The following is a 24,437-nucleotide window of genomic DNA, read 5'->3' as shown; positions in this document are numbered from 1 at the left end:
TAAGAAATGTATATACATGAGCATTTGTTTATGAATAGATTATCATATATCACAACATGAACAAATCATCTCACAACTTCAGAATACTCTTTTTAATACCGAGGAAGGTATGTAAAATGGTATATATACGTTTACTGTATTTTATTATAACGATTATGTTATCTTTAATACATATTATCTAAAAACATCAAGACACGATTTTAGGACGGATTCATTTTTCAGAAATTGACATTAAATTTGATTAGATAATTACAAAGTATGTAAGTAAGTAACTAATTTAACAATCTATCAGATTAATTAGTCTCGTTATTCCGATATTTTTATTTGTGTGTTCGCAATATTTATTTCGATGTTTCTCTTTGTATCTAATTTCTATATACCTATTAATAATTTCAATCATATATATCTCATTCGTATTGCATACAACAGGATACTGTAATTTAATACGACTTGTTCATACTTAGTCACCTAACTATTAAAACAAGTATAGAAATTATCAAGTAGCAACTCCATATCTTAAATAAAATTATTTGTATCACATACAGAAATCAAATTGCTGTAGTTTGTGGTGCAGGCGGTGGTGTCAGTGGAGTCCACGCTGCAGCTTGATGTTCGTTATTCGCAATATCCGAATCTTGCCGGTGATGTCTATCGATCACCGTTGTCAAATATCTCCTGTTTTCATCTGCCTGTACATCATTCAACGTATCCGTGTTTTGTTCAGAATAACTAACAGATATATGATGTTCCTTAGAAGGAGTATCATATTCGACACTAACAGGTGATACTGTTCCAGTTTGTTGAATTGGTTGCATGTGTAACATTTGAGAATGGTGATGCTGTGAGTGACGATCAGGCGTTGTAGATTGAACTGGAGAGGCATGATATTCGTGAACATACTCGTCGACAGAAGGAACAGCATCTGTTCCATTTGGGTGTAGAGAATGATGTAACCCTGTGTGAGGAACTGATGTATAAGATGACATCTGGTGATGTAAATGTAAGTTTAAGTTCAAGTAAGATTGTTGTTGCTGCTGTTGTTGCTCTGACAAAGTTGTAGGATGAATCCAAGCTGAAGTATCGGTGCAATGACTATGCTCTTGAGGGACAGAAGATAAGTTTGATGGTACATATAGAGTACATCCTGTAGCGGTGGTTGGAGACGCAGTTCCAACAACGCCTCTACTGAATACCGCGTGAGAGGATGAGGTTGGTGACGGTGAAGGAGACGTGGGCCATTCCTGCGTGGGCGGTAGGCAAGCTGGATTTAGGTTCTGCAGGGATTCTGGACTGCGTGGTGACCAACCTGGTGCTGCTACATACGCTGTGGAATGCAACAGTTGTACTGAGCCGTATGGATCTGTGCGTTGTTCTGTAATGATTATTAATTTCCAATAATATGAGTATTACATACTTCTTCTAAAAATAAAAAAAATATAAAATTAATAACTGAGTTAAGAACTCACCATCTTGAATGTATTTATGTCTAAGAGCGTAAGGCGCCGATCTGCAGGTATTCCTATGGGCAGCTGTAGAAACGGTACAAGAATTAGGGAGATGGTTATTGACCGTCACTGACGCTTGATTTTGTGCGGCCGCAATGGCCGTGGCTGTGTTATATTCGTATCCCATAGTAGGTTGTGGCAAAAACCAAGCGCCGGTGTCTGTAATTCATAATTCGATACTCTCTTAAATATTTCATCAATTATAATACTTTATCAATTATCATGTATTTAATTAAAATTTTAGATAATATTAATAATTCATAATCAACTAACTTACATTGCGGATAGGTTTGCGGATCGGCAGGTCTTTCTTTAGCATCGAGGAACGCTTTCGCGAAAGGATTGTATTTAATTTTCAAATTTGTGACTTCTTCGTTCTGGTAAGCTGTCACCGCTATGAATTGCGTCTCAGGATAACGGTAAGTCAACACCTAAATATCATTTCCATATTAAAATATCTCCAAATGACAGTCCATCATAATTCCAAATTTTCTTTACATATCATTTTTATAATTAGTATTATAATATATTACAAACTGAAGAAATGTATGGAATATTAGTACCGTTCTTTCCTCCACCGCGTCTACACGAACTAGATGAACTCGAGGTTCATATTTGTGTAGGGAGTTTAGCATAATTTGACCGTTTCCATTGGATTTGTTTGTCAGCTTCACTTTAGCGAACGATACCGCTTCTTTCATCCAATGAGATCCAAAATTTGGACTCTCAGGATGGATGTAAATCGGATTTGGTGGGGCGACTTCCGCTTTTCCGCCTGGGACCCATTCTCCGTTAACGTATTTCCATCTATCAATAGAATTTTGAACATTTTTAAACAATACAGGCAATTCAAGAGGCGAGAAACAAGTAATAAGATTTTTAATATTTTAAGAAATATTTCAGCGTACGCTTGAAACTAGAAATTATGCATATTAACAACGATTCTTTCCTCAAACTTGAGAAATTTATTAACGACACAAAAGCATGATTGAGTCTAAAATGATCCAAAGGAAAAGGACACAACAGAGTTCGATTCTGCACTTTGTTACCTGTGTGGATCCACTTGAACGAATTCGAGAAGAAGAGTGTACATAGCTTTCGGTTCCAACCCCCTTGCAACCACTTTGACTACAGGAAACATGCGTCTGAAAGTAAAATCGAAGACGCAGATAAAGATCATAGTTCCATGAAGGATTTTTATTAGCTGCGTGTTCCCTTTATCTTTAACTAAATTTAATTCTTAATGGTACTAGCTACCATAAGACGTTTTGTAAAGCGATAACGGAAGAAGACATCTAAAAGAAAAGCAGGAATTTTATAAACACTAATGAAAGTAACACTGAAGGCGGCGGACAGCAGAAGAATCGAGCCGCCGGCAATAAAATTTTACGATGGCCACAATCCTACGTAAAACATTCTCCCATTTCTGCTGGTGTACCTGGGAACACTGATGCCCGCGCACGAAAAACGCGGTCGACAAACTGTAATCGTTTTTAATAATATACGAATCATAAAAGTAGCCGGCCAGGACACGTCGTGGCGAATATCTTTTGATCTACCGACCGAAAAAGCATCGAAGCTACTTCCTCTACTCAAATTTGTGCTCACCTCATTTTTCACTTGTGCGATTCGAATATTTTTTTCTTCTTTTTTGGTAGGAAAAATGTTGCATATCGTGATTAAACCGTGGATTCTTATGCATTTATGGGAAATATTTAAATGCAAAAGTGTTTAAAGTTTAAATACCAAATGGATATAATATGTAAAAATCTACAAGGTATTCATAGTAAATTACTCGTTATAACGCTTCCAAGATGAAATAAATTTCTATTTAGGTATTGTTTTTTTTTTTAATTTGTTCGTAAAGATATGAATTTGCATAATATTTTGCGGTTTAATTATATGACACATATATTTGATTATCGATAATATTTGTATAATCTCCTAGTTCTAACTTCGATTTTACGGCGTCTCAGAAAACTAAATATTCTAGTTATCCAGATTTATTAATTCTTAGAATTGGTGGCAAAGGTGAAAATCAAATCGAGATCAACATTTTAAGAATTTCGATCTAGTCACGTATTTCAACTCTTCAAAGTCCAGTTTCAGAATCGATCAAGTTCTACTTCGCTTTATTCTCAGTCGCGATACGTTTTCATGACTTGAAAAGATCTAACTAACTTTTTACAACAACCAACGCGGGATATTATTTCGTAAAAAATGATAATGAACTGATTTACACCATTATGACTCTCAGTCTTCCAATTGATCTTAATCGAATCTTAGAATCGACGAAAAAGAAAAAAACGAAGATGTGTAAAGAATCGGGAAAAAATATTTGTTATCGATCAAGTTTTCCTTATCAATTTGCATTCGCGAAAGAGACTAAGAGCAGTTTGTTGAATTGAAAGGGAAGACTGTTATCCTGTTCTCGAAGCAAACATAGAATATTCATTCGCGTGAATCATCTACATCTTCGTAGCATCTTGCAATGATCCTTTTTTCCATTCCACAAGCGGCATTTTTTTTTCTCTCCTTTTACCCCGGTGTATATGAACTATTATTTTTACCTTCCAGCTTGTTCGCACCGACACTCTAATTAATACATTTTTACGCACGACGGAGAGCCATCTTTGCTTCGGATCTTTCAGCCAGCGGATCCTTCGAGCTCCTCAAATGCGAAACCTATGATATGCTATTTTAAACGTGCAAGTGACTCATCAGCAAATCGTTTATACTTAATGCATCAATGTTTTTTTCCAGTTGACAGTTGCCATAATTTCATTACAAAACAGAATTTGAAAAAACCACGGCATCAAACAATAATCTCCGTTGCAAGAGAAGAGAAACGTTCGCAGTGAAATCACTACTTCCTTCGCTAAGTTTACTAAGTTTACTTCTACTAATTTTATACATGAATATCTTAATAGGATTCCTAGAAGTTTCACAGACCATCCACTCACCTTCCATTTTTCGTAACAATCATTTCATTGGTCAAACACTGGAACTTGGTCCACAAATCTCTGTCCTCGAGAGACAAAGAAAGAGGCAATCCCTGATTTCCGCTGACAGTCATGGTACCAAGGTTCTGTCCCGAAATCACCGTCCTCTCGTTGCTTCTCTCTTCGTGGTCCTCCTCGGCGGTCGTCCGACTTTGTCTTCCAGCGCTGTTCCGTTCCCTTCCACGATCTTCGTGCACTTCCCTCTCGCGATCTCGTTCACAACAGGATGACCGTGTTGGAGAACCAGGTGTAGCCGGTGCTGGCTGCATCTTCCCGTTTCTTTGACGCCCAGAGCTCGTTCCTCGACCTCTGTGACCCGAGCTGCGACTCGGGAGAGGTTCACCAAAAACACTTCTCTCGAGCTTTTTCCTTTTTTACTTCACAATTCAGTTTTCAAAAGACAAAACGTACAATGTCAGTTATTCTTCGATCCGATACATATATATATATATGTATGTATGTATATATGCTTAAACGTTTATTATTATCAAGCACTACTTTCTAAATCAATCAAGTCACTATTGCCAGATTTGACGAAGACACAAGATGAAAGACGAAAACGGAAGATTAGTGGTAATAGAATACAAGCGAAACTGTTCTTTCCTTGAAACTATATAATCCAGTTCGATTTTCCGAATTAACGATCGTCAAGGATGAAAGAAGAAGAAGAATAGAAGTCGAGGGCGGAAGAAGAGACAAAGCGTCGAAAGAAGGTTGTGAACAAGGATGGAAAATCTATTTCTCGACGAGACTATTCGGTCCCGCGGCCGCGTGGCCGTGCTCGTAACACTTGGGCGCGATATTTCACACTAGTCGGCGAAGACGAGCCGAACACTGACTGCTGACATATCATCGTCTCTGTTCCACGTCTTTTTCCTCTCTGTTGCCACGATGGTAACCGTCCAATCGATGCCTGTGCACGGTTCTCCTGTTCCTTGGGTGCTAATTAAACTCTAAATTAGGAAAGCTCCGGGGCAGCATGGCGGACCCTCGATACCTCCAAGGCGAAATCGTCGATTGGCCACCAGGATCCATGCTTCGTCAGAGCGATTTCACTGGCGGTTAGATTCTTTTCGAAGATAGAGGACATTGGTTGCCGCCTTTCCTACGTTTCCTCAGCCAATCCATGCACGGGACCATTTTACGATTCCACAACGGTTGGTCGATCCTCTCGAAAGCACGAGGCTTGCCAGTCCGCCCACGCGACAGTCGTCGACAGTCGTCTTCGCTGGTACGCGCGTTCCGATCACCTGGAGCTTGCGATCCACGCATCGGTCTCTCTTTCTTCATCGTAAGATTTGTTTGCTCGTTCATCGTGCGATGGTTCACGGGTTTCACGAGGTGTCTGCCGATATTTTCTTGAAATTCTATGATCCAAGTGCAGCCGGAAAAATAAGCGCCGATTAAATAGATCAATCAAAAATCATCGACCAGGAGTCCGAAGATGATAATCGGATTTGAAGAACATCGTGGTATTTGTCTACCGGGTTTCCAACGTGTTACAATATCAATGTGTTACTCGAGATTGTGACGTTCGGCGACACTTATCTGAACAACATCATCGACAATTTGTTTGAAGAAAAGAAGAAATAAGATAAGCTACATAATGGTAATTATGTTTTAGAATAATTGGAAGGTTGTTAAACAAAATGTAGTTACCATTCGTTGAATCATCAGTGTAGTACATGTCAGCTTGTTCATTTCCATTTTACAAAAGAAATATTAGTTTTAAATATTTTCTTGTCTTTTTAAATGGGGCTTATCTACTAATAAGCGCAGCTGTTTTTGTTGAGAATTATTCGTTTCTGGAAAATGTCAGAGGAACGTAGCTGCAAGGCGAAACAGTTAACCATTTCGACGGACAGACAGTCTGACTGACCATTTCGAGTCAAATGACAAAAATCAACAGCAAGTTACGTCCGACTGGCCTATGTATCGCGAGTAGATATTTGAGCAGGACCGTTTCTTGTTTGCTATCGTGCGCGGTTTTGGCTGGTAAAGTAACCATTCAGCCCTGACTGATATTTGTCCTAGTAATTTTGTGGAGGGAAAAGTCGCGATATCGGCGCAGCGAAGCCACCAAATACGTAACGGAGAAGTTATCTCTGTTAAACGAACACCATCTAGCCATCGTCGATCCTTAATTTGTTCAACGGTTGCCTGTGCACTTCGGTTATTAGCAAAATCGATGCCATGTGACGCCGACTTTCAAACAGAGGCGAGGAACGGATATTCCATTTGCAGTTTTGCCATTTTGAACATTTTTAATATTTCTAAAATTATCGAAGATCTTTGGATTATTGGAACACGTAAGATAGATGATTTCTGTACCAAAGTTCAAAGAAATATTCCATTTTCCTACCTAGAATGATAAATTATTTCAACTACTGAGAAACTTGAATAATAATTGAACAATTTGAGTGCATAAATAAGAAAATTTATGAATAATTCCAGTGGATCCTTGGTCAGAAATGAAGATGATTCTTATACCAAAAATTAAAGAAGAAATCTTTCTTCGGTTTGTAAAATTGATATTTACACGCGCTAAAGAAGCGGCGAATAATTTCGATATTCCTTAAAATTAGAACGCACAAGACCAATTACTATGGGTAAAATAATCATACCAAAAATTAGAGAAGAAATCTTCCATTTTCAGTCCAGGATCCCAAGAATTATTTTCAAACGTAATATCTGGAAAGACTAAAAAATTTGTAAATAATTAAGTATTTGCTAAAACGTCCAGTATGACGCATTTCTGCGTTACTAATTCCTATTTATAATCGTTTTATAGCTTTATTACGCCTTATGTCTAATTAAACAACAGAAAAGTTACCGATACTACATCTCACAGTTGCAATTCCGGGTTTCAGATGCATCAATGGTGGCAATAAAAAAAAAAGAGACGCTTTATCTCGAAAATTTTACAAGATGTTCAACGTCTGTACGACTCGTTTACGATATGGATATCCTGTCCGTCACTACCTGCCGGTTAGGTAGCTCACCTGACGGATTGGGAGGTCCACGATGTTCGTCCATCGCTTTTGAAGAATGCCGCCTTCTCCTGGCTCATCTACAACAAACATCCACGATTACGATCACCGTGATAAACCATCCACGGATGGGTCTTTGTTCCTTTATTTACAAATTGCATTCTACCGAATCCTTACACGCAAACGGAAGCGATCAATTCCTTTTACCGGCCACCGACAGCTTCAAACAACGCTTTTCCTTTTCTTTCGTTTGACGAATGAAATTCGAGGATGAATTCATTCTAAAATACATAGTGGAATTAATCTTAATCCTAGTGTAGCGGCACATGAGCGTAGAAAAAGTCAACGGTAAATTCGAATCTGGGAGAGATCCATATTACAGTGCCTTTGAATCCTAACGATTGTTTTACAAAGTCTAGTCATAGGAACTGTAACTTTTAATTTTTTGTGGTAACGTCCATCGATATAAATGTATGAACGTGCTCCCTGGGACAGGCGAATTGTTATCCTTTCTGCGATCGGCATAAGAGTATTGAGCGAGCGACGATTACAACTGACGCACACTATCTCTTCTACTTATACGAATTTTAATACACCGACTATTACAAATTCATCCACTCGTTTCTTATCAAACAACTTACACGTTTAAACCATCTCGCTAGTTTTAGTCAAGGGACGAAGATATCTAAGGGAAAAGTAATTATTTTTTTATTTTAAGATAAGTAATATGCACACGTACGATTGTCGAGTATTAAATTAACTATTTGTAAAAGAATTTATTCACAACGGTATAGTAATTCATTATACGAGCTGTTCAGAAGCCACATTGATCAACTTCATAAATTGAAGCCTAGAAAAGGTGACAATGTTGCGAAAACTATTTCTTAAGTTTATTTTGACATTTTTTTCTTCAGAATTGAACATTAATGCTGTACTTATGTACTTAATGAAATTAGAGAATTGACAAAATGTGGAGCTGACTGGATTTGTTTGCGAAAACTTCATATTATATTTCCTGCAAAGATTAATTAATTACGCTTCCATAGTACAATCGAAGAATGATACTCTATGACGCTCTTTCAATTTACGAACAATATATTTTTGTCAACTTAAGACGAATGTACAAGAGAACATGGTACACGTATTGTTTTTAATATTTCCAAATTATTAATATACTGAAAGTTATTTAAGAGTAGAACGTATTAAAAGAAACGATTTTATAATTCCTTAATAGCCAGGAACTAAACAGTATCCTTCTAACCACTTGTTCACTGTCTTCCTGTATTTTCCAAAAATTCTATATTTTTCGAGAAATGTCACTCTTACCAATAAAGATTGATATTTCTTTATAAAACGTTATGACCTCTGAAGTAATCTTGTCAAACGTTTCCATCGTCCTTCTCGGAAGTAAAGCTCGAACGTTTCGGAGTACCAGTGTTCTCCAGCTTCAAAGTCATTTGCTTACGAGTTTCGTTAGCATATTCATCGTCCTCCGTACTACTGCTGTTGTTTCGATTTCCATCGGTAGATGTGCCGATTATTACGTAGCCTCCATCACCTCTTTCGTTGACAAAAGAGTCGTAATTCTCTCGTTGACGTAGCACTTCCGACGGATGGGTCATCGTTTTGTTTTGACAGTACCACTCTTTATTTCTTGCGTGATGAGAGCAATCCAGAAAAGCCGTGCAATTCTATGGTTTTAGGTGAATTGATTTTTTTGTAGTAACATTTTTAATTTGTACTAAAATTGTACTGATTATACTAAATTAGGAAGACTTAGGTTTCTCTTTATAAGCATCTTGTTAGCAAGTTTTATAGGTAAAAATAAGACCAAAGTGCGTGACAAAATTAATGAGTCCACTAAATTAACATTTTATATAGATGTTTGATATTTGTCTATTAATTTCATTTTGTATAAATACTATATATATCTGATATTTGAGTCACTAAGAAGCCAATGATCAACTATTACATCTCAAAAGATTCTCTGTATTAGTTCCAGAGTGTATGTATGTGATTAGTTTAATTATGCAAAGATTGAACGATTACTTTGAATAAAGTTGACCAATTTATCTTCTACGTGTCTCATTTGTCTGCAAAATATTTTTCGCATTAAAGAGAACTTTTATTTCGCAAATCTGACTTATTTTATTTTGTCGATTCAAGTTTCAGTTCATCGAATCATACTTACCACGACGTCATCCGAAATCCTGGAACATCTGGATTGAGTGGCGAACCAGCAGCATTCCTCCTGCATGATTCGTGACAAAATTTCTCTGCTTTCTGTGATTCTATGAATAGCAGCCGAAGTACCCAGGATCCCACAGGATCTCGATGAAAAAGGAAAGGCAACAGGAGTGGAGAGGTAAGTCTTCGGGAGTAACTGAGGAAAATAAAACAGACTTCATAATTTCATAATTTTCTTTTTTTGCCTTTTTTTTACTTCTATACTGTCGTATAGACGTCCATTTATTTTCGTTACACTGCTTACGCTCGATCTTCATTTAAACATTTTCATTATTTTTCCGTTGAATCTCATTAAAGAACTTCGTTCCTTAAGCTGGTAACGTGTTCGAATTAAAAGTGAATTTAAGCTCAATAATACCGGTATTGTTATAGTTCCATGTACATAATTGTACGCGAATAAAAGCATGTTCGTCATCATTAAGTTCCATTCTGTCTGCGTTAACTCTATCAGTTCTATTCTTTAATAAATTTCATTTCGAATCAATGTTAAATGAAACGTATCTCGAATTTTATATCTCACATCGTGAATACCAACGAGCCACCGACGTTCATCAATCTGATAATACAAGAACCTGAATTGAACTCTAATCTAATTACATGAAAACTGATAGAGTTAAATGTTCGCGAAATATACTTCTTTCCTTTTTGCGTTCGAATTTGATACTTAATAACACGAGCCTTTGTAAGGACTTTTCTCACCAACTTGGCACTTGTAGGATTTAAGAGATGTACGGTGGTTCATAATCGTTTTTCTGTACATTTCAATCCCTTAGTACGGTTTCCTACCGGTTAGAATGATAATAATTAGCTAATAATTAGACAGAAAGTCGTTTACGAGTTATAATACGGGTTACGTTTTCCTGTTAGTCGCAATCATTTTCACGTTGTTCTTTCCTTTCTTTTTGTTCTTCTATCACTGACTGAACTTTTTTTTTTCCTCTTCCTCTCCTTCTTTTTTACCAGTTCTACCTCTACGTTTAATATCGTTGCCAATAATGAAACGTGGATTATGGTTTATTCGTCCTTAATCGTAAGACGTGTAAGTCATAATTCTATGTTACAGTCTGCATCGCCAACAAGACAAGTCAATAAAGTAACAAAATTATTAAAATTTCCAAGTAATTAACGCATCGCTAAAATTTCGTCATAGGATTCACGTTTTGGAGACGACGAGGTTGGCGTGATAGAATCCAAGAAACTTCCTCGGTTGTCTTAACTTTTGTTCCATCCACGAGATGCTGGCAATTTCCTGCTGTATTAGGTCCATCTTTTATCGCTGTTCGAACTTGAAGTTCATTATACAGACGTATAATAATATAGTGAAAGATTTCCTCCTCCTCTCCCCCTACTATCGCTGCATTTCTTCGTAGTCATATTTATACTAATAAATATAAATATCTTATGTTAATAAAATTTGAAGAGTTAAAATGTGAAATAAATTATGGAAGTATACACCGCACAGCGAAAGGATTTTTCTTCGACTATCCCTAAATTTCTTTAATGACGAAACGTTTCGAAAGATTGGACCTCGTTGGAGTGGTTTGTGCTCTTACTAATAATCCAAAAGTTAAAACAACTGAGCTCTCATGCACGATAATCTAATTAATAACATTAGCGAACTTACAAGTGATAAGTTGTAAAGATTAAAAACTTTTGTTGCATACTTTTGTAGCATTACGTCAAGTAGGGCAATTGATTGGCTTACAATTTGCAAAATTGACACTTTACTCGTTTTAACACAAATCTTGTTGCTACTGTGTTAAAGAATTTATCCACACCGATAACTTGTAAAATTCCGCTAATAACATTAGTTTCATTGTGCAAGAGGGCCCCGATGATCGATCGTACTAGACAGACAATTACGTGTATCGTCAAAATTTCTTACAGAATTTTTTTCTCTTTTTATCACAACTCGCCTTTCCTCACGTCGCGACGATATTCAGCGTTCCCCCACTGTGTACCACTATAAACTACGCTCGTTTAATTTTAAAACAAATCACAGCATTTACATCATTCCATGCTTCTTGAACGTTCCTATACGTCCAAGAACAAAAAAGTCGAATGTTGAATTACCATCGTTAAGTATTTCTATTACGCTCGAACGATATTCATTATAAACGATGATCACACGATATTTAAACAATGTATTTGATCGATGGAACACTAATTCATCTTGCTAAACAGCACAACACGTTCCTCGTGAATTCGTTTACTTTCACGTGAATTTTCAATTAACACGCTCCATGTCATGGTAAATGAATCATCTTAGTACGCAAATCAATTTAAAATAGCATTAGAAAAGAATTTAGAGAATTCGAGGCAAAGAAAAAATTAAACATTTCTACATTTAAAGTTATCTTCATTACATTAAAAATTCTAATTTCTATCATTGATTTCGGTACAATTGAAGATAAAAGACTGAAATATAATTGAACGCAATTCAGTGCAATTTTTAAGTAGATCGTTAATAACCATTTGCTTGAAATAACATCGAACGTGTTAAAGAACATTTCACGTTTCAATACAAATTTTTGCCTCTTGTTCGAGGCAATCGATCGAACGGAACGGGGGAAGGTTTTCATACACGATAAAATACGCGGGACGTAAGCGCGACGGTGAACGCGAAATAAAAGCTTCTCTTTTAATTTGGTCCCATTATAGGTACAGGGTAGCTGGCACGAATTATGTTAAGTCGATGTACCGATAGATCAATCAACACGAGTCATAGGTGCCTGCACGGGACTCAGAACTCGATCAAAAAGAAAAGAAAAATAGAAATAATAAAAAATATTTCATTCTCACTCAAGACAATATCGAAGATCGTTTCTTACATGAGAACAATTTTTAAATTTAATGAAACATAAGTTCTAATGAAATAGAAATTGAATAGCAAAAATATGAATGTCACATATAAGAAGAACATAATTAATAAGGTGAACTTTGCATTTTTCCATACAATATCGCACTTGTCAGAACGTTAATGCGCAGATTCTAAAAACATTTTTTCTTTCTAGGTATATTTTCCAAAGGTCCCAAAGTTACTATAATAAATCGAATATTAAACGTACGTTAAAATGGATATATAAAAAAGTTTCAATAAATTACATGCCATATTTTTGAGTTTACATTATAACTACAGTCTTACTGTCTACAGTCTTAACTTACAAACTTCTCTTATACAATCCAACCTTTTTCCTTATCTTTTAATGCATTAACATACTGAAGTTGCGATATTTGTCTTCTTGTATTTTGGAAATATTTCATATTATTTTGCAGTGAAGAAATAAAAGGAGTTCCAAATGCAAAAATACCGTGCATCCCCCTCAGGAAAAACATATTTTTCAGGAGCGGAACGGTGTGTATTTCGTCGGTTTCTCGACTTCCTACGTTCGCGATATTAATGTTCACTTTTATTCATACGTTTCTCCGCGCAGCAATACGTGTCGTCTAAATATTCTACTAAATAACTTAAATACCTTTTCGTCGCGCGTTTTCGTTCCTCCATTATACATATAAGTACAATATATATATATATATATATATATATATATATATATATATATATATATATATATATATATATATATATACATGTATATATATATATATATATTTACTTTTTTAAATATATATTTAATATAATCATATAATTCATCGTCGGTACACTAATCTCAGTGTATCATCGGCGATATCTAACAACTTGATGGAAGGTGCCGATTAAATACTTCCATCGACACATTTTGATTATATTTCTTTACCAAGTTTGAGCAACCCACAAAATTCTTTATATTTTACAACGTCTTTGTGTTATCAGAATAAATTTGCTATTAAAAAAAATACTTTAAACAATATTTAGTATTTTTGAAATACTTTTCGCGTCGAAGAAAAAGGTCGTTTGTTTTTAAAGATGATATGAGATATCTCTTTCGCCAAAATTTCTAGCCTTTCAATATAATACATCGATGTAAGTTGCTCAACTTAATATAGTTGACGTACGAGACCCGCGAATATCGTGCTGCTTTTGATTTTATATTTTTGATTCGATCAAAAATTTTGAAGACCTTTAATAGCTCCACAGATCTCTTAAAGGCACAATCTCGACAAACGTGTGTGCAGTTTGCCGGGATGTTTCGTACGCCATTTATATTCCCCGGCGAGTCAAAGTCTAACGCGTAATGTTTGTACAAATTGGAGAAATTTGTCTTACTCGCGAAATCGATTCGAACAAGTTAGCTGAGAGTTATCAATTACGAATAACAGACGATTCTCTCTCCACGTACAGAATATTATCGGGTAACTTGAACATCGGAGGGAATAATTTAATCCTACAGACAACTGGACGCAATTCGCGTCCTTGATGAATTGCTAATTCCTTTCGGGGGCTAATTAGAATCTATAAATAAACGCAGCATTCGTAGACTCGTAAAAAAATTCCATGGCAAAGAGCAACTCCATTCATAATTGAATCATACACACAAGGTTGAAAATACGTTTGATCAAGTTTTGCAAATATCTACGTATACATCACATAATGTAGAGATTTGTTCAGTCGCTCTTCCTTCGTTCTTTTGGACGCAACAGTTCAAAATTCTTTCATAAACCACTGTATCCAGAAAGAAAATTGCGAGAGAAAATGCTCCAGTGGCATACTCGCACTTTTGAAAATGATTAGAATTACATAGTTCCCTTCCATCAGACTTTCAATTGGGAAACACGTTAGCCCGCGAAAGAATTGATGATTTGCTTTAAATTTCGCTACCTATAGCGCCTATGTGAGGTCTATGCCAACGAGGAATACTTGGTTGGCTGCAATACATACCCATCGACGTCGGAGCGACGAGGTCGTTGTTCGACTCGTCGAAACTCGCCTCCTCGCTTTCGTCGCCGTCGAAAGACCTAACGGTCGTCGTCGCGGTCGTAGTAATTACCGACGTACCGTGTGTCGCAGTGGTCACTGTCGATCCGTTTACCTCTGACATACGATCCGTACTTACGGTAATACTTTCCGTGTCGGCGACTTCCATGTTTCCGCCGCTCTCGCCCACCATGTTCACGAAAAACTCCGATCTGGAGAACCTGCCAATCTCCGTCGAACCGAATGCTTGGTGAAAACCAGGCAACGGTTGCTTACTGACGCTCTTCTTCTTTGGCTCGAATCTTTCAGCTGATCGACGAGATTCGTGTTCTTTATCGCGTGATATACTAGATTCCTGATGGTTCAAAATATTTAGTAATTATTGAATTATATAGTATTTGAGCCTCTCAATGGTCTCTCGCTCGTGGAAGTGAGTAGTAATTTGTTTCTTGAATATCGACTTAATAAAGTTAAAATATTGACAGACAATAGAATTAATCAGTTTGACTTTTGAGAGGCTCACTTATAAAGACTGAGGGGTTAATATTAATTTAGCGGAATGAATGTTATACCGTTGTTGGAACTAGATTATCCATAGACATTCTGTTATTCATAGTGCTTGGCTCCCACCTGGGGCCATCATCCTCACGACGAATCCTTATTGTGGACGCAGAATCCACGATAGAATTTACTGAGGTTTCAAGTAATCTCGGCATCTAGAAAATATTTCTATTGTTATTACGTATTAGGTTTAGATGAAAATTCCTGTGTATAACAGAATGAAACAGTCCTCTGTAAAAATCTAGAAATTACTGCATTTCTGTGTGACAATGAGACAAAACAAATTTCTTTACGTTCTTTAATTTACAGTAGTATAATGTAAAATTTTTAGCTTTGGTCTCTAGTTAAAGTTTGTTTTCCGAGCGGCTCATATTATATTTTACATATAAATTAGAAAAAGGAGAAACCTGGTGCTCAGAGGGCGTGTACGATGCTCGTACGTTCTCGATATCGAGCTTAGTTGGATGATACATCATTCGCGGTGCTTCCTCGGAAAACTCACAGTGTCTAGGGGGCATACGATCCTGTAACAGCAGAGTGTGTCGCGGCCCACGGACTCCAACGTTTCGAGGCATAGGCGGAGTGTCTATAAAATTACGTTAGAAAATAATACATTCTCCGGCAGTTTTCTAAACGTTCTATTGGATTTTATCTTTACTTACGTGGCAGCACGCCATGACAAAATTGACCCCATGGTTCGTGTCCGTGTGAACCTGGACTCTGAATGTTTGGGTGAAGAATGTTGCTCATCTGAGAAGGATGAGAAGTTCTGGGATGTTGATGAGCACCTTCGCCATTCTGCAACGATTTGTAGAAACTCTTGAAGAAAATATATCATTTAAAAAGAAGGATTGAGAAATCTATGTAGAAGATTTTTTCTAGATTTCTACGAGAGAAGAAACAAAAGAAGTATATCAATATATTTTGATTTTAGATATAAAAAATAGCTTTTAAGAGGTAGAAGAATTCTAAAATCATTTTATACTTCACAGATTTCTGCGAGAAGACAAATAACATTAATGTATTTTATCAATTAAAATTCTGCGAAGCTACCAAATATTAAAAACTCCTAACTCCTGACAAACTTTAAAATTACATAACTTTCTTTCCAGATGATTCCGGAAACAATCCTCACCTGATAAGGATGCCACTTTTGACTATCAGGAAATTCGCTGTACTCCATATTCTCTTGGCGGCGTAAGTCCCTTTCCCGACTAACATCGGTGAAATCAACCGGATATCCGTTATTTGAAAATGTAGCACCGCATTCAGCGGCCACGGTATTGGTTACGCTGGCCGCAGCCTGATTCCTCATCACGTCTTTGCATTTATCGAGGCCACGCTGATGCATCGCACCCATTACTTGCAGTCTTTCGATAGGATCAGTCACGTTGCCGTACCAATCGGTCATTCGGGGCGAATGGATCGGCTTTGGACGAGACGTCGACTGGAACCACGGTTCCGTGGCTCGATCCGATTCCACGGATGAATTCATAGGCAAGTTGACTGTGGACACGCAACCAAAACGATGCTGATGATCTAGGAAACCGCCGGATGTGACTGGACCAGCGATCACGCCCGCTCGAGCGATCGCGCTCTGCAAGATCGATCGCCTGGATAGCTCGCGACTCTGTTCGCGCATCGCCTTCCGCAGCCTCGCCTCCTTCGGATTATACACGTAATCTGTCAAACAGGTGAATGTATTCAATTTTATTTATTACAGAAATTATAATTTTATTTTATTTCACATAAATAAATTTTATTATATATAAATTTTAATTCACATTGACAGTTATTTTTTGTAAGTATAAATATGAAATTATATGAAAAGTATCGAGTATAGATATATACAATATCCCATGTGAAATGATGAAATAGTGATGATAATGAATGAATACTTTTGAGTCACTCTGTATATCATTGCCACCCGAAGAACTAGATAAGAAATGCAAATCATACAAGATTTAGCCTCTCCCTGAATAAATGCAGGTTCTTCATTTTTATTTAAAGAACTACTGTTGGAATTTTCAATAATTCACTACTATAGAACTTTGTGTTATAAAAATACTACTCCTTTGACATTGATACCATCATATTTTCAGTTACTTTGCTATAAAAGAATATAAAATACTTTTAACTATGTAGAAATATAAGATATTTGAAGACAGTAGCATATAAAGCAATGTTTCCATAATACTTATTGTCGTAGTTTCCACGCAGGCGCGCTAGATCTTATTATTACTGTATTTTCTAACATTCTCAACTTCAAATTTAAAACACGATACACCTAAATTGAATTTAATCTTATCAATTTCTATCAGTACTATTACAATTTTAATGACGCATTCATACTGACATAATTCTTCTCCAAAAGACAATCTATACATACAAGAGCCACTTGAAATAATCCACAGCTCTAAAGAAATATGATAAGTGTTAAAACAATTGTCAAGTCTAAAGAGATATAACGAATGTTTTAAACGAAGAATAAAATTGGCCGTGCTTGTTGAAAATTTCTAAAACATCTACCTGTCGGATACGCAGGCGGTACAGTCCCGTTGTATCGCGCAGTAGTTTCGATCGCGCTGGAAATCGGCGGCGGTTCATAGCCACCGTAATCGGTGTTCGCGTTATCATAGCAAAAGTAATGTTGTTGTTGATAAAAGTGGCTCCCTGCCGCGTAAGCCTCGACGTAGTTGCAGCAGTCCATCTTTGCGACCAATGTGGTCCTTATCGCGCCGCAAAGAACGACTTTACTTCCCGAAGCTTATCAGCCACGATTGCACATTAAATCCTACCAAGTAAGCCTTGAACACATAACCAGAGGCGAATTTACATTTTCCACGGAAGCTTCGAACCGAGTTTCGAATTTAGTCTCTTTTCTATTTTCTTTTGTTTGTTTCCTTTTTCTTTATTATTTGGAAGAATCGGAAAATTGGCCCCTTTTTTTCTTCTTTTTTCCCCTTTCTTGTAATTTCGTTGGATCTTTCTTGAATTTTATTCTTTCATGATACACGTCACCGAATAGAGTTTACGTGGGAAGACCACGTAAAAAGAGGGTACATCGGGAGGCGTTCGATCGGCCTCCTGCATTCCGTCGGGAAGACCCAGCGTTTTTAGTCTCGTCGCGCGTGGCGTCATTGTCGTACCCGCCGACGTTGTCCTCGTCCTCCTCGCCGTCATCGTTTACACCGACCGTAGCCACTGATCCAATTCGCGAAGACTGGCCTAGCTTACTAACTATAGCCCCGTAGATCCCGTCTCGTGGGCCACGCGACCCGTCGATTCCACACTGGATACAGTTGAATGTATCGGACAACCCGCGTCATAGTAGCTGCATCAGCCGCAAGATCGATGCTCAAAGCTTTTTCTCTTCTTTCAACACCTCCCGCACGCCCGTTTTTCTCTTCTAGTTCGTTCGACCGCCACGCATCTCCAATTCACGTTTCTCTGTCGACAATCGATATCAGTGGTTTATTTCCGTGCTTATCGTAGACAATTCAATCCAAAGTTATTTTCGAAATCAAGTTAGTTCTGTTGAACGGGAAAGTCTGTATCTATATTCTGCAATTTTATTTCTTCCATCATACTATGTTTCAGCTTCTCCTTCTGTTTTTCATAATTTTTATTTATTTATTTATTTTTTCTTCGTTTAATCAATCCTGATGACAGTCGTATGTAAGATTCATTTCCATTTAAACAAATCAGTCTCTTCCATCCATCCACATTTTATTTACTCAACATCACTGATTGATTCACCAGAAAAAGAGAAAACAACAACGTACATCTAATCTCCAATGCAAAACTGCGATGTTTAACGCACTGATCGTTTTTCCATTCCAATCATTTCCTCTTTCACGACGTTTGTTTAGTCACCTCGACTAAATCTAAACGTTAGTCACTCTAGTCAGTTGTCAGCATCTATTACACGTTCGTATCGACTATATGCTTCTTTTATTTTCGATTGACGTTTTCCATTGTCACTTCTCTCGAGACGTCGACCACTATCCGTTAATTTCGCTTGGCTATTTACTGTCGAATCAACGGCGGTATCCAACGACCTATTTACGCGAGTGTCTCTCGCTATCTGACTGATGCTCCTGTGGAAGAGGCGCGCGTGCCGCAAGCGGGAACGACAGGCCGCGCACGGGAGACCCGCGTTCCTGCCTCGCGGTGCACTTGGGTCGCACTGATTTTGCGAGCGGCAGCACCGTGCACGTCCACGAATTTACGTGTGCGTTTCGTCATCGACGAATCCGACGGAGCTCCAGAGGGATAGAGGGGAGGGCTCGGTCTAACAAGAGGGTGGCTTTTTCCCTACCCCGGAGAGGCGAGGAGCGTTCGAACCACGAGGTGAACGAAAAGAGTTCCGGCCTCCAACGTCTCTGCGGTGTGCGCAAAATATCCCAAGAAACCCCCTTTTCGCCGCCTATCGATTCGCACAAGCTTCCTCTCGTTAATCGTTCGTCAGAGGATCCGTCTCACTTGAAATTGAACGTGTTTTTGTTCAGGAAAGAACAGTTGATCGAGGTGTCGTGTTATTCTTGCTACCATCCCTCCACTCGGCGACTATCATCGATTACCCAGAGTTTGAACTCGCCTTTTAAATGGATCGTTTGCTCCGGCTGCTGTATGCTGGTCCATATCGCCTCTTTTTCCTTTCTCTTCTTCTTTTTTTTTTTTTTTTTTTTTTTTTTTTTAGATTGAAACGTAATTCCACGGATGCACTATTTGTCAAATGGATATGGTATCTTTAAAATGCAGATTTTGTTTGGTTCTTCTTTCTTCGTTCGAAAAATACTGACGACATATTTACAATTCATAAGCTGGAATTTAAAAAGTTATTAGAAATGGAAAATAGAGTACCTTTTTATGGAGTGTGGAATTTTTTATTATAAAATACTTAACCACCGGAGAATTCGTGCACAAGTGGAGATCCCTGCATTTTGCTGCATTTTGAAATTTATCTACCCCGTTACGAGAACTGCAGCAATTCTTCCTCCTTGTTATACGGGGTCTGCGGTAATTTTTTTATCGCGCTATACGAGCACTTATTGTACTCTTTGGGAGTTATATACCAAACAGTTTTGGGAGAAGCTTTACGAAGTCACCCTACAAATTCTGCCGCAATAATCTCTTCCTAAATCTCAGAATTCTTATTCACGTCCTATCCTCCTCTTAGATCATAACTATCCTAACTTATTTTATATTAACCGCTGAAAAACTAAACTGATCAATTTCGCTTTCTAAAATTTCCAATTTTAGTATTAGAATATACGATTTAAAAAATAATGATTAGACTCGATGGAGTTAATCTGTTAAAAGCATAAATTTTAATTCAGTCTACTTTCATCGTTGACTGCTGTCTAGTCATTAATTGTAAAATTCCAGCCATAATCAAACATAAGACAGACACCATTTGATCGATCCTAAGCGTACTTTTCAAGGAAAATTCGCGTGACGTTCACAACGACGGGAGGCTCTCGTTTTCTCGAGCAACCGAGCATCGCGTCGATGCTATGGCGGATCGATGACCGACGATCGTTACACACTACACACAGAGAGAAGAGAGAAAGAGAGAGAGGGGGGACACTCCTCCCCCGCGTGTCTTTGGCTCGATATGCCCGCTGGATGCACAAGCCTCGACATTTTGACGGCTTCCCTTGGAGCGACCGTGCGTCACCCCTCTTTTTCCTTGTCACGCGTACGATGCAGTCGCGCAGATGCACGCTAGTCCGCTTGCCCGCGTCCTCGGACGCTCGCGCAGAACATATCGACACTTTCCGGTGATCTTAATTGACCACTCGGCTTGTTCGCTACGCGTTGGCCCGCCGTCGATTGCGCGACTACCGTTTAGCGGTGAATTTAGCCTTCTTTGCACCCCTTCGGCGTTTTCAAGCTGCAGCTGGCTATCGTTAGCAGAACCTTTACTGAGAACGCCTGATCCTCTTTTCTCTTTGATTTGATCACCAGTCCTGATGCCTGGGATTTCCACGTTAAATTTCGATTCTGAAAAGAGTAGAAATTTTTAATATCGAGATCTTTTACAATTTTTATAGTATAAAAACTTTGTTTGTGAAATATTTTTTAGATAGAATTGGAGTATTAAACGGAAGATAATATAGATAGAATAGAAAATATTATGTATACATATTAAATTTTTTGTTTGAAGATAGACATTTTTCATACCTTAATATGCAATTGAATAATTTAAAACTCTTCTTTGATCGTTTTCTTGTGGTTTGTAAATTTTATTTTTCAATTGTTCAATTGTACGTATAGTCGTTACACTTCACGTGTTGAGGCATTTCTTCTCACATGCTATGGAGAGGCTTAAACTTTAATTTTTTTTTTTATATATATATAACGCTATTGGAACTTGCATTTATTCACAAGAAGAGTTCTCATTCAATCGTTGAATTTTAATTTCTGCGGTGGATTTACGACAATGGGAAAGAGAATGCGATTATGTTAGGAGTAAAACGGGTATCGGTTCAAACGATCGATCTGTCTAATATGCAATTACTATTTGCGCCCAGTGTATTGGTTCATCTACAGCATTTATGGATTATTAATTAAAACAGTTACAATAGTTGAATATGCACGCTCTCGTATCCTGTGGTACCTACGAAGCCGATCTAATGTCACTCAATTCGTGCAACTAAACTGATACCAATGCACTGAATCGTAGAAACAGCATAATCAATGATCAATAGTTAGACTGAATCAATTGATTTCGATACCATGTTACCAAAATTAAAATAAATGGGTACAAATTTGGACTTTACAAAGTATGGGAATATCAATATAAATCATCCATAATCTAAACAATTATAAGAAACGATATATCTTTAAAAAAGCGCAACTTTTGCTATTTTAAAAAGCTACGTTTTTAATGTAAATAGATAAAAGAAAATGAGTTGTCTCTGAATATTTCAAAATTCTGTTTCTGTCAAAATATTTAAGCCATAGGCAATAATTCGTCCGATTTTTATTCTTCCTACAAGTTATCGTCCTCATGATGAACGAACGTATATGCGCTCTTGCACTTTTTCGTCCTGAATACTGTGATTAGCCAGCAGAGAGGAGAGCGAACGATCGCGGGGGAGCTAAAATGCGATTATAGCTCGTCGATTTGTGGGTGGGATAGCAGAGCGATACGAGTTTTGCGGGTCGAGGTACAGGGCACAGGGTGGCAGGCGGAGAAATATTCTCGGGTGAGTGACGGGGAACGGGCGGGAGGGAACAGTAGAGACCGGAGGTATTGATTGCGACGCGACTCTAGGAACCTGCCCGATACACGACCGCGCTCTACCTACCTACCTACTACCTACACCCACCGACAAGCGCGATTATTCCTCACATATCTCGCGTTACTGAGCATTCACGCGACTAAATGTCCTCCGCGGCCTAGCTGCACGCGGTCCCCCACTGCAAAATCAGTGCCAACTCCTTAAATACTTAACGTCGATCATTAACACATTCGCAGCTTCGTATTTTCTCTCTTTACAAACCCAGCGCGATCTTTTTTCGCGGAAAATATTGGACGAGCCAAAATTACCAGGAAAGCTTGGAAAAATATGGAACTCGGTTGATGCTGAAAATAAAAATAAATTGAAGGTTTATGGCAAAAAGGAAGCTTTTAAGAAAAGTGGAACGTCAAAAATTGATTGGAAAATTTAGGACAGATTTAGTTTTTTCTTTTTTTCTTTTGTAGGATTTAGAAATATTTAGCAAGTTTATCATCAGACCTGATTTTGTATGGCGCATGCATCTACCTCATTTCATAGATAAGTTTACCCTTGATGTTACCCTTTCTTTTCGTGCTTGTAAGGATACAAGGAACTATCATGTACCTACCGAACGCGGGGCACGAACATTCAGTCGTATCGATAAACTTCGACGAGCCGCTACAAACGCGAAAACGAGGTCATATTGGTTTGAAAAGAGACTATAGGTATAAAGCGTACCGGGATACTTCCTCTTATGCTCCGCGTCCACTTCCCGGGCCAGGGCAAAGTATTTTTCCTTCACGTCTTTCGCCATGTTCTTCCAAAGGATGCCTAATCTGCACGATATAAAATGTTCTAATTTACAGTATACTTTGTGTTTTTAAATTATTAAAAATGTTAAAATGTTTAAATAAGCAAGTGTATTAATGAAGAAGAAAAAATGTTTCATACAAAAGAACTTGTTCCATTACTAGATGCAAATGTAAAACTGGATGTAGGGAAACTAGCCTAACGCTAATGTCCTTATTAGACTCCCGAGGATTCTCCGCAGCGAGCTTTTTACGCCATTCGTTGGCGAACAGCATAAAAGCGTTAGCTGGTCGTGGGATTTTTCGTTTAACTCCATTTGAACTGGCAATCCTCCCGTCGATGCATAGAAATGCCGGGAATCCTTCTGGACGTATCTGCGATCGACCGAGTTGCTGCAGCACGAAGATTTTCTCCTCGTTGCTATTTTCGCGATTGCTGCAAATCTGCCTCGCCTCCACGCGTATCTTCTTCCTTGACACGTTCTCCTTATCGTTCTCCAAATCTTCATCGTTCGTCGTCAAGGAAACCTTGAACATCCCTTCGTCAGGTTTTTCCTTTTTACAATCCCCGCACGATTTTTCGGATACACCACCGGAAAAGGAATTTTTCTTCATTACATGTTGACCGGAAGATGAACTATCCTCACGATTGGAAAAAAGTTCGCAGTCGCTTAAATTCTTTTCCTTAACTGCCGTTTTAATCGCAGCTAGAAATATTTCGTTTTGTTAATATTTCGATATTTGTTAATAAAATCGATATTTTTCGCACAATTTTTATTTATAAAATTAGAAATCATTTATCAAGTTGAATTAAACAGAAAAAGAAATTGTGAAAAGTTGTAATGGCGGCTATTTGAAAGTAAATTACATAAGTATTATGTCTAATTGTATTTTTATACGTTAATAAAAATTGTGGCAACAATGACGAGAATCAAATTTGTAAAAGAAATCCTTATTTTGAATCTCACCTTTCTGCACGAGGTTCAAAATCAATTCAGAAGCATCCATGGTGCCTTTCCTTTCATATGGAGTACCAATGAATAGCTATTAAATAATGGTTCTGTGTTCAACAATAAATGTCGGTCGTGAGACGTTTAATAATTACAAAAGCTAACACACGAGTGCAGATTGTACTCCGTTGTCGAGAGGGGCGCGTTGGTTGTTGAAAACACTTGAAAAATCGTTGCGAAACGATACGTTTTTCTCCCTTCTATTTTTTCGGCCTTCTTACATGAC

General features: G+C 37.7%; 3 protein-coding genes and 1 pseudogene across 3 annotated transcripts; all 4 read right to left on the bottom strand.

Annotated features, from left to right (window-relative positions):
- Positions 1–100: 100 nt before the first annotated feature.
- On the bottom strand, positions 101–8,080 carry LOC126873181 (T-box transcription factor T). The gene is made up of 6 exons (XM_050633799.1): positions 4,469–8,080; positions 2,555–2,650; positions 2,069–2,312; positions 1,783–1,936; positions 1,467–1,664; positions 101–1,372 (listed from the first exon to the last, which is right to left on the bottom strand). The coding sequence occupies exons 1-6, from the start codon at positions 4,774–4,776 to the stop codon at positions 549–551; spliced, it is 1,824 nt and encodes a 607-aa protein (XP_050489756.1). The 5' UTR covers positions 4,777–8,080; the 3' UTR covers positions 101–548.
- Positions 8,081–8,237: 157 nt separating this feature from the next.
- Positions 8,238–11,011, bottom strand: LOC126873413 (uncharacterized; annotated as a pseudogene).
- LOC126873183 (uncharacterized) lies at positions 9,905–20,227 on the bottom strand. The gene is made up of 7 exons (XM_050633802.1): positions 20,069–20,227; positions 17,690–19,986; positions 16,296–16,843; positions 15,823–15,958; positions 15,568–15,746; positions 15,172–15,315; positions 9,905–14,954 (listed from the first exon to the last, which is right to left on the bottom strand). The coding sequence occupies exons 2-7, from the start codon at positions 17,868–17,870 to the stop codon at positions 14,490–14,492; spliced, it is 1,653 nt and encodes a 550-aa protein (XP_050489759.1). The 5' UTR covers positions 17,871–19,986; positions 20,069–20,227; the 3' UTR covers positions 9,905–14,489.
- On the bottom strand, positions 19,813–24,306 carry LOC126873190 (uncharacterized). The gene is made up of 2 exons (XM_050633813.1): positions 24,170–24,306; positions 19,813–23,908 (listed from the first exon to the last, which is right to left on the bottom strand). Exons 1-2 carry the CDS (start codon positions 24,207–24,209, stop codon positions 23,316–23,318), a joined length of 633 nt encoding a protein of 210 aa, XP_050489770.1. The 5' UTR covers positions 24,210–24,306; the 3' UTR covers positions 19,813–23,315.
- Between the last annotated feature and the right edge of the window lie 131 nt (positions 24,307–24,437).

The sequence above is a fragment of the Bombus huntii genome, chromosome 14 (assembly GCF_024542735.1).
Source record: "Bombus huntii isolate Logan2020A chromosome 14, iyBomHunt1.1, whole genome shotgun sequence".
Lineage (NCBI taxonomy): Eukaryota > Metazoa > Arthropoda > Insecta > Hymenoptera > Apidae > Bombus > Bombus huntii.
The sequence above is the reverse complement of the archived record's forward strand: the minus strand, read 5'-3'. Positions and strand labels throughout refer to the sequence as shown.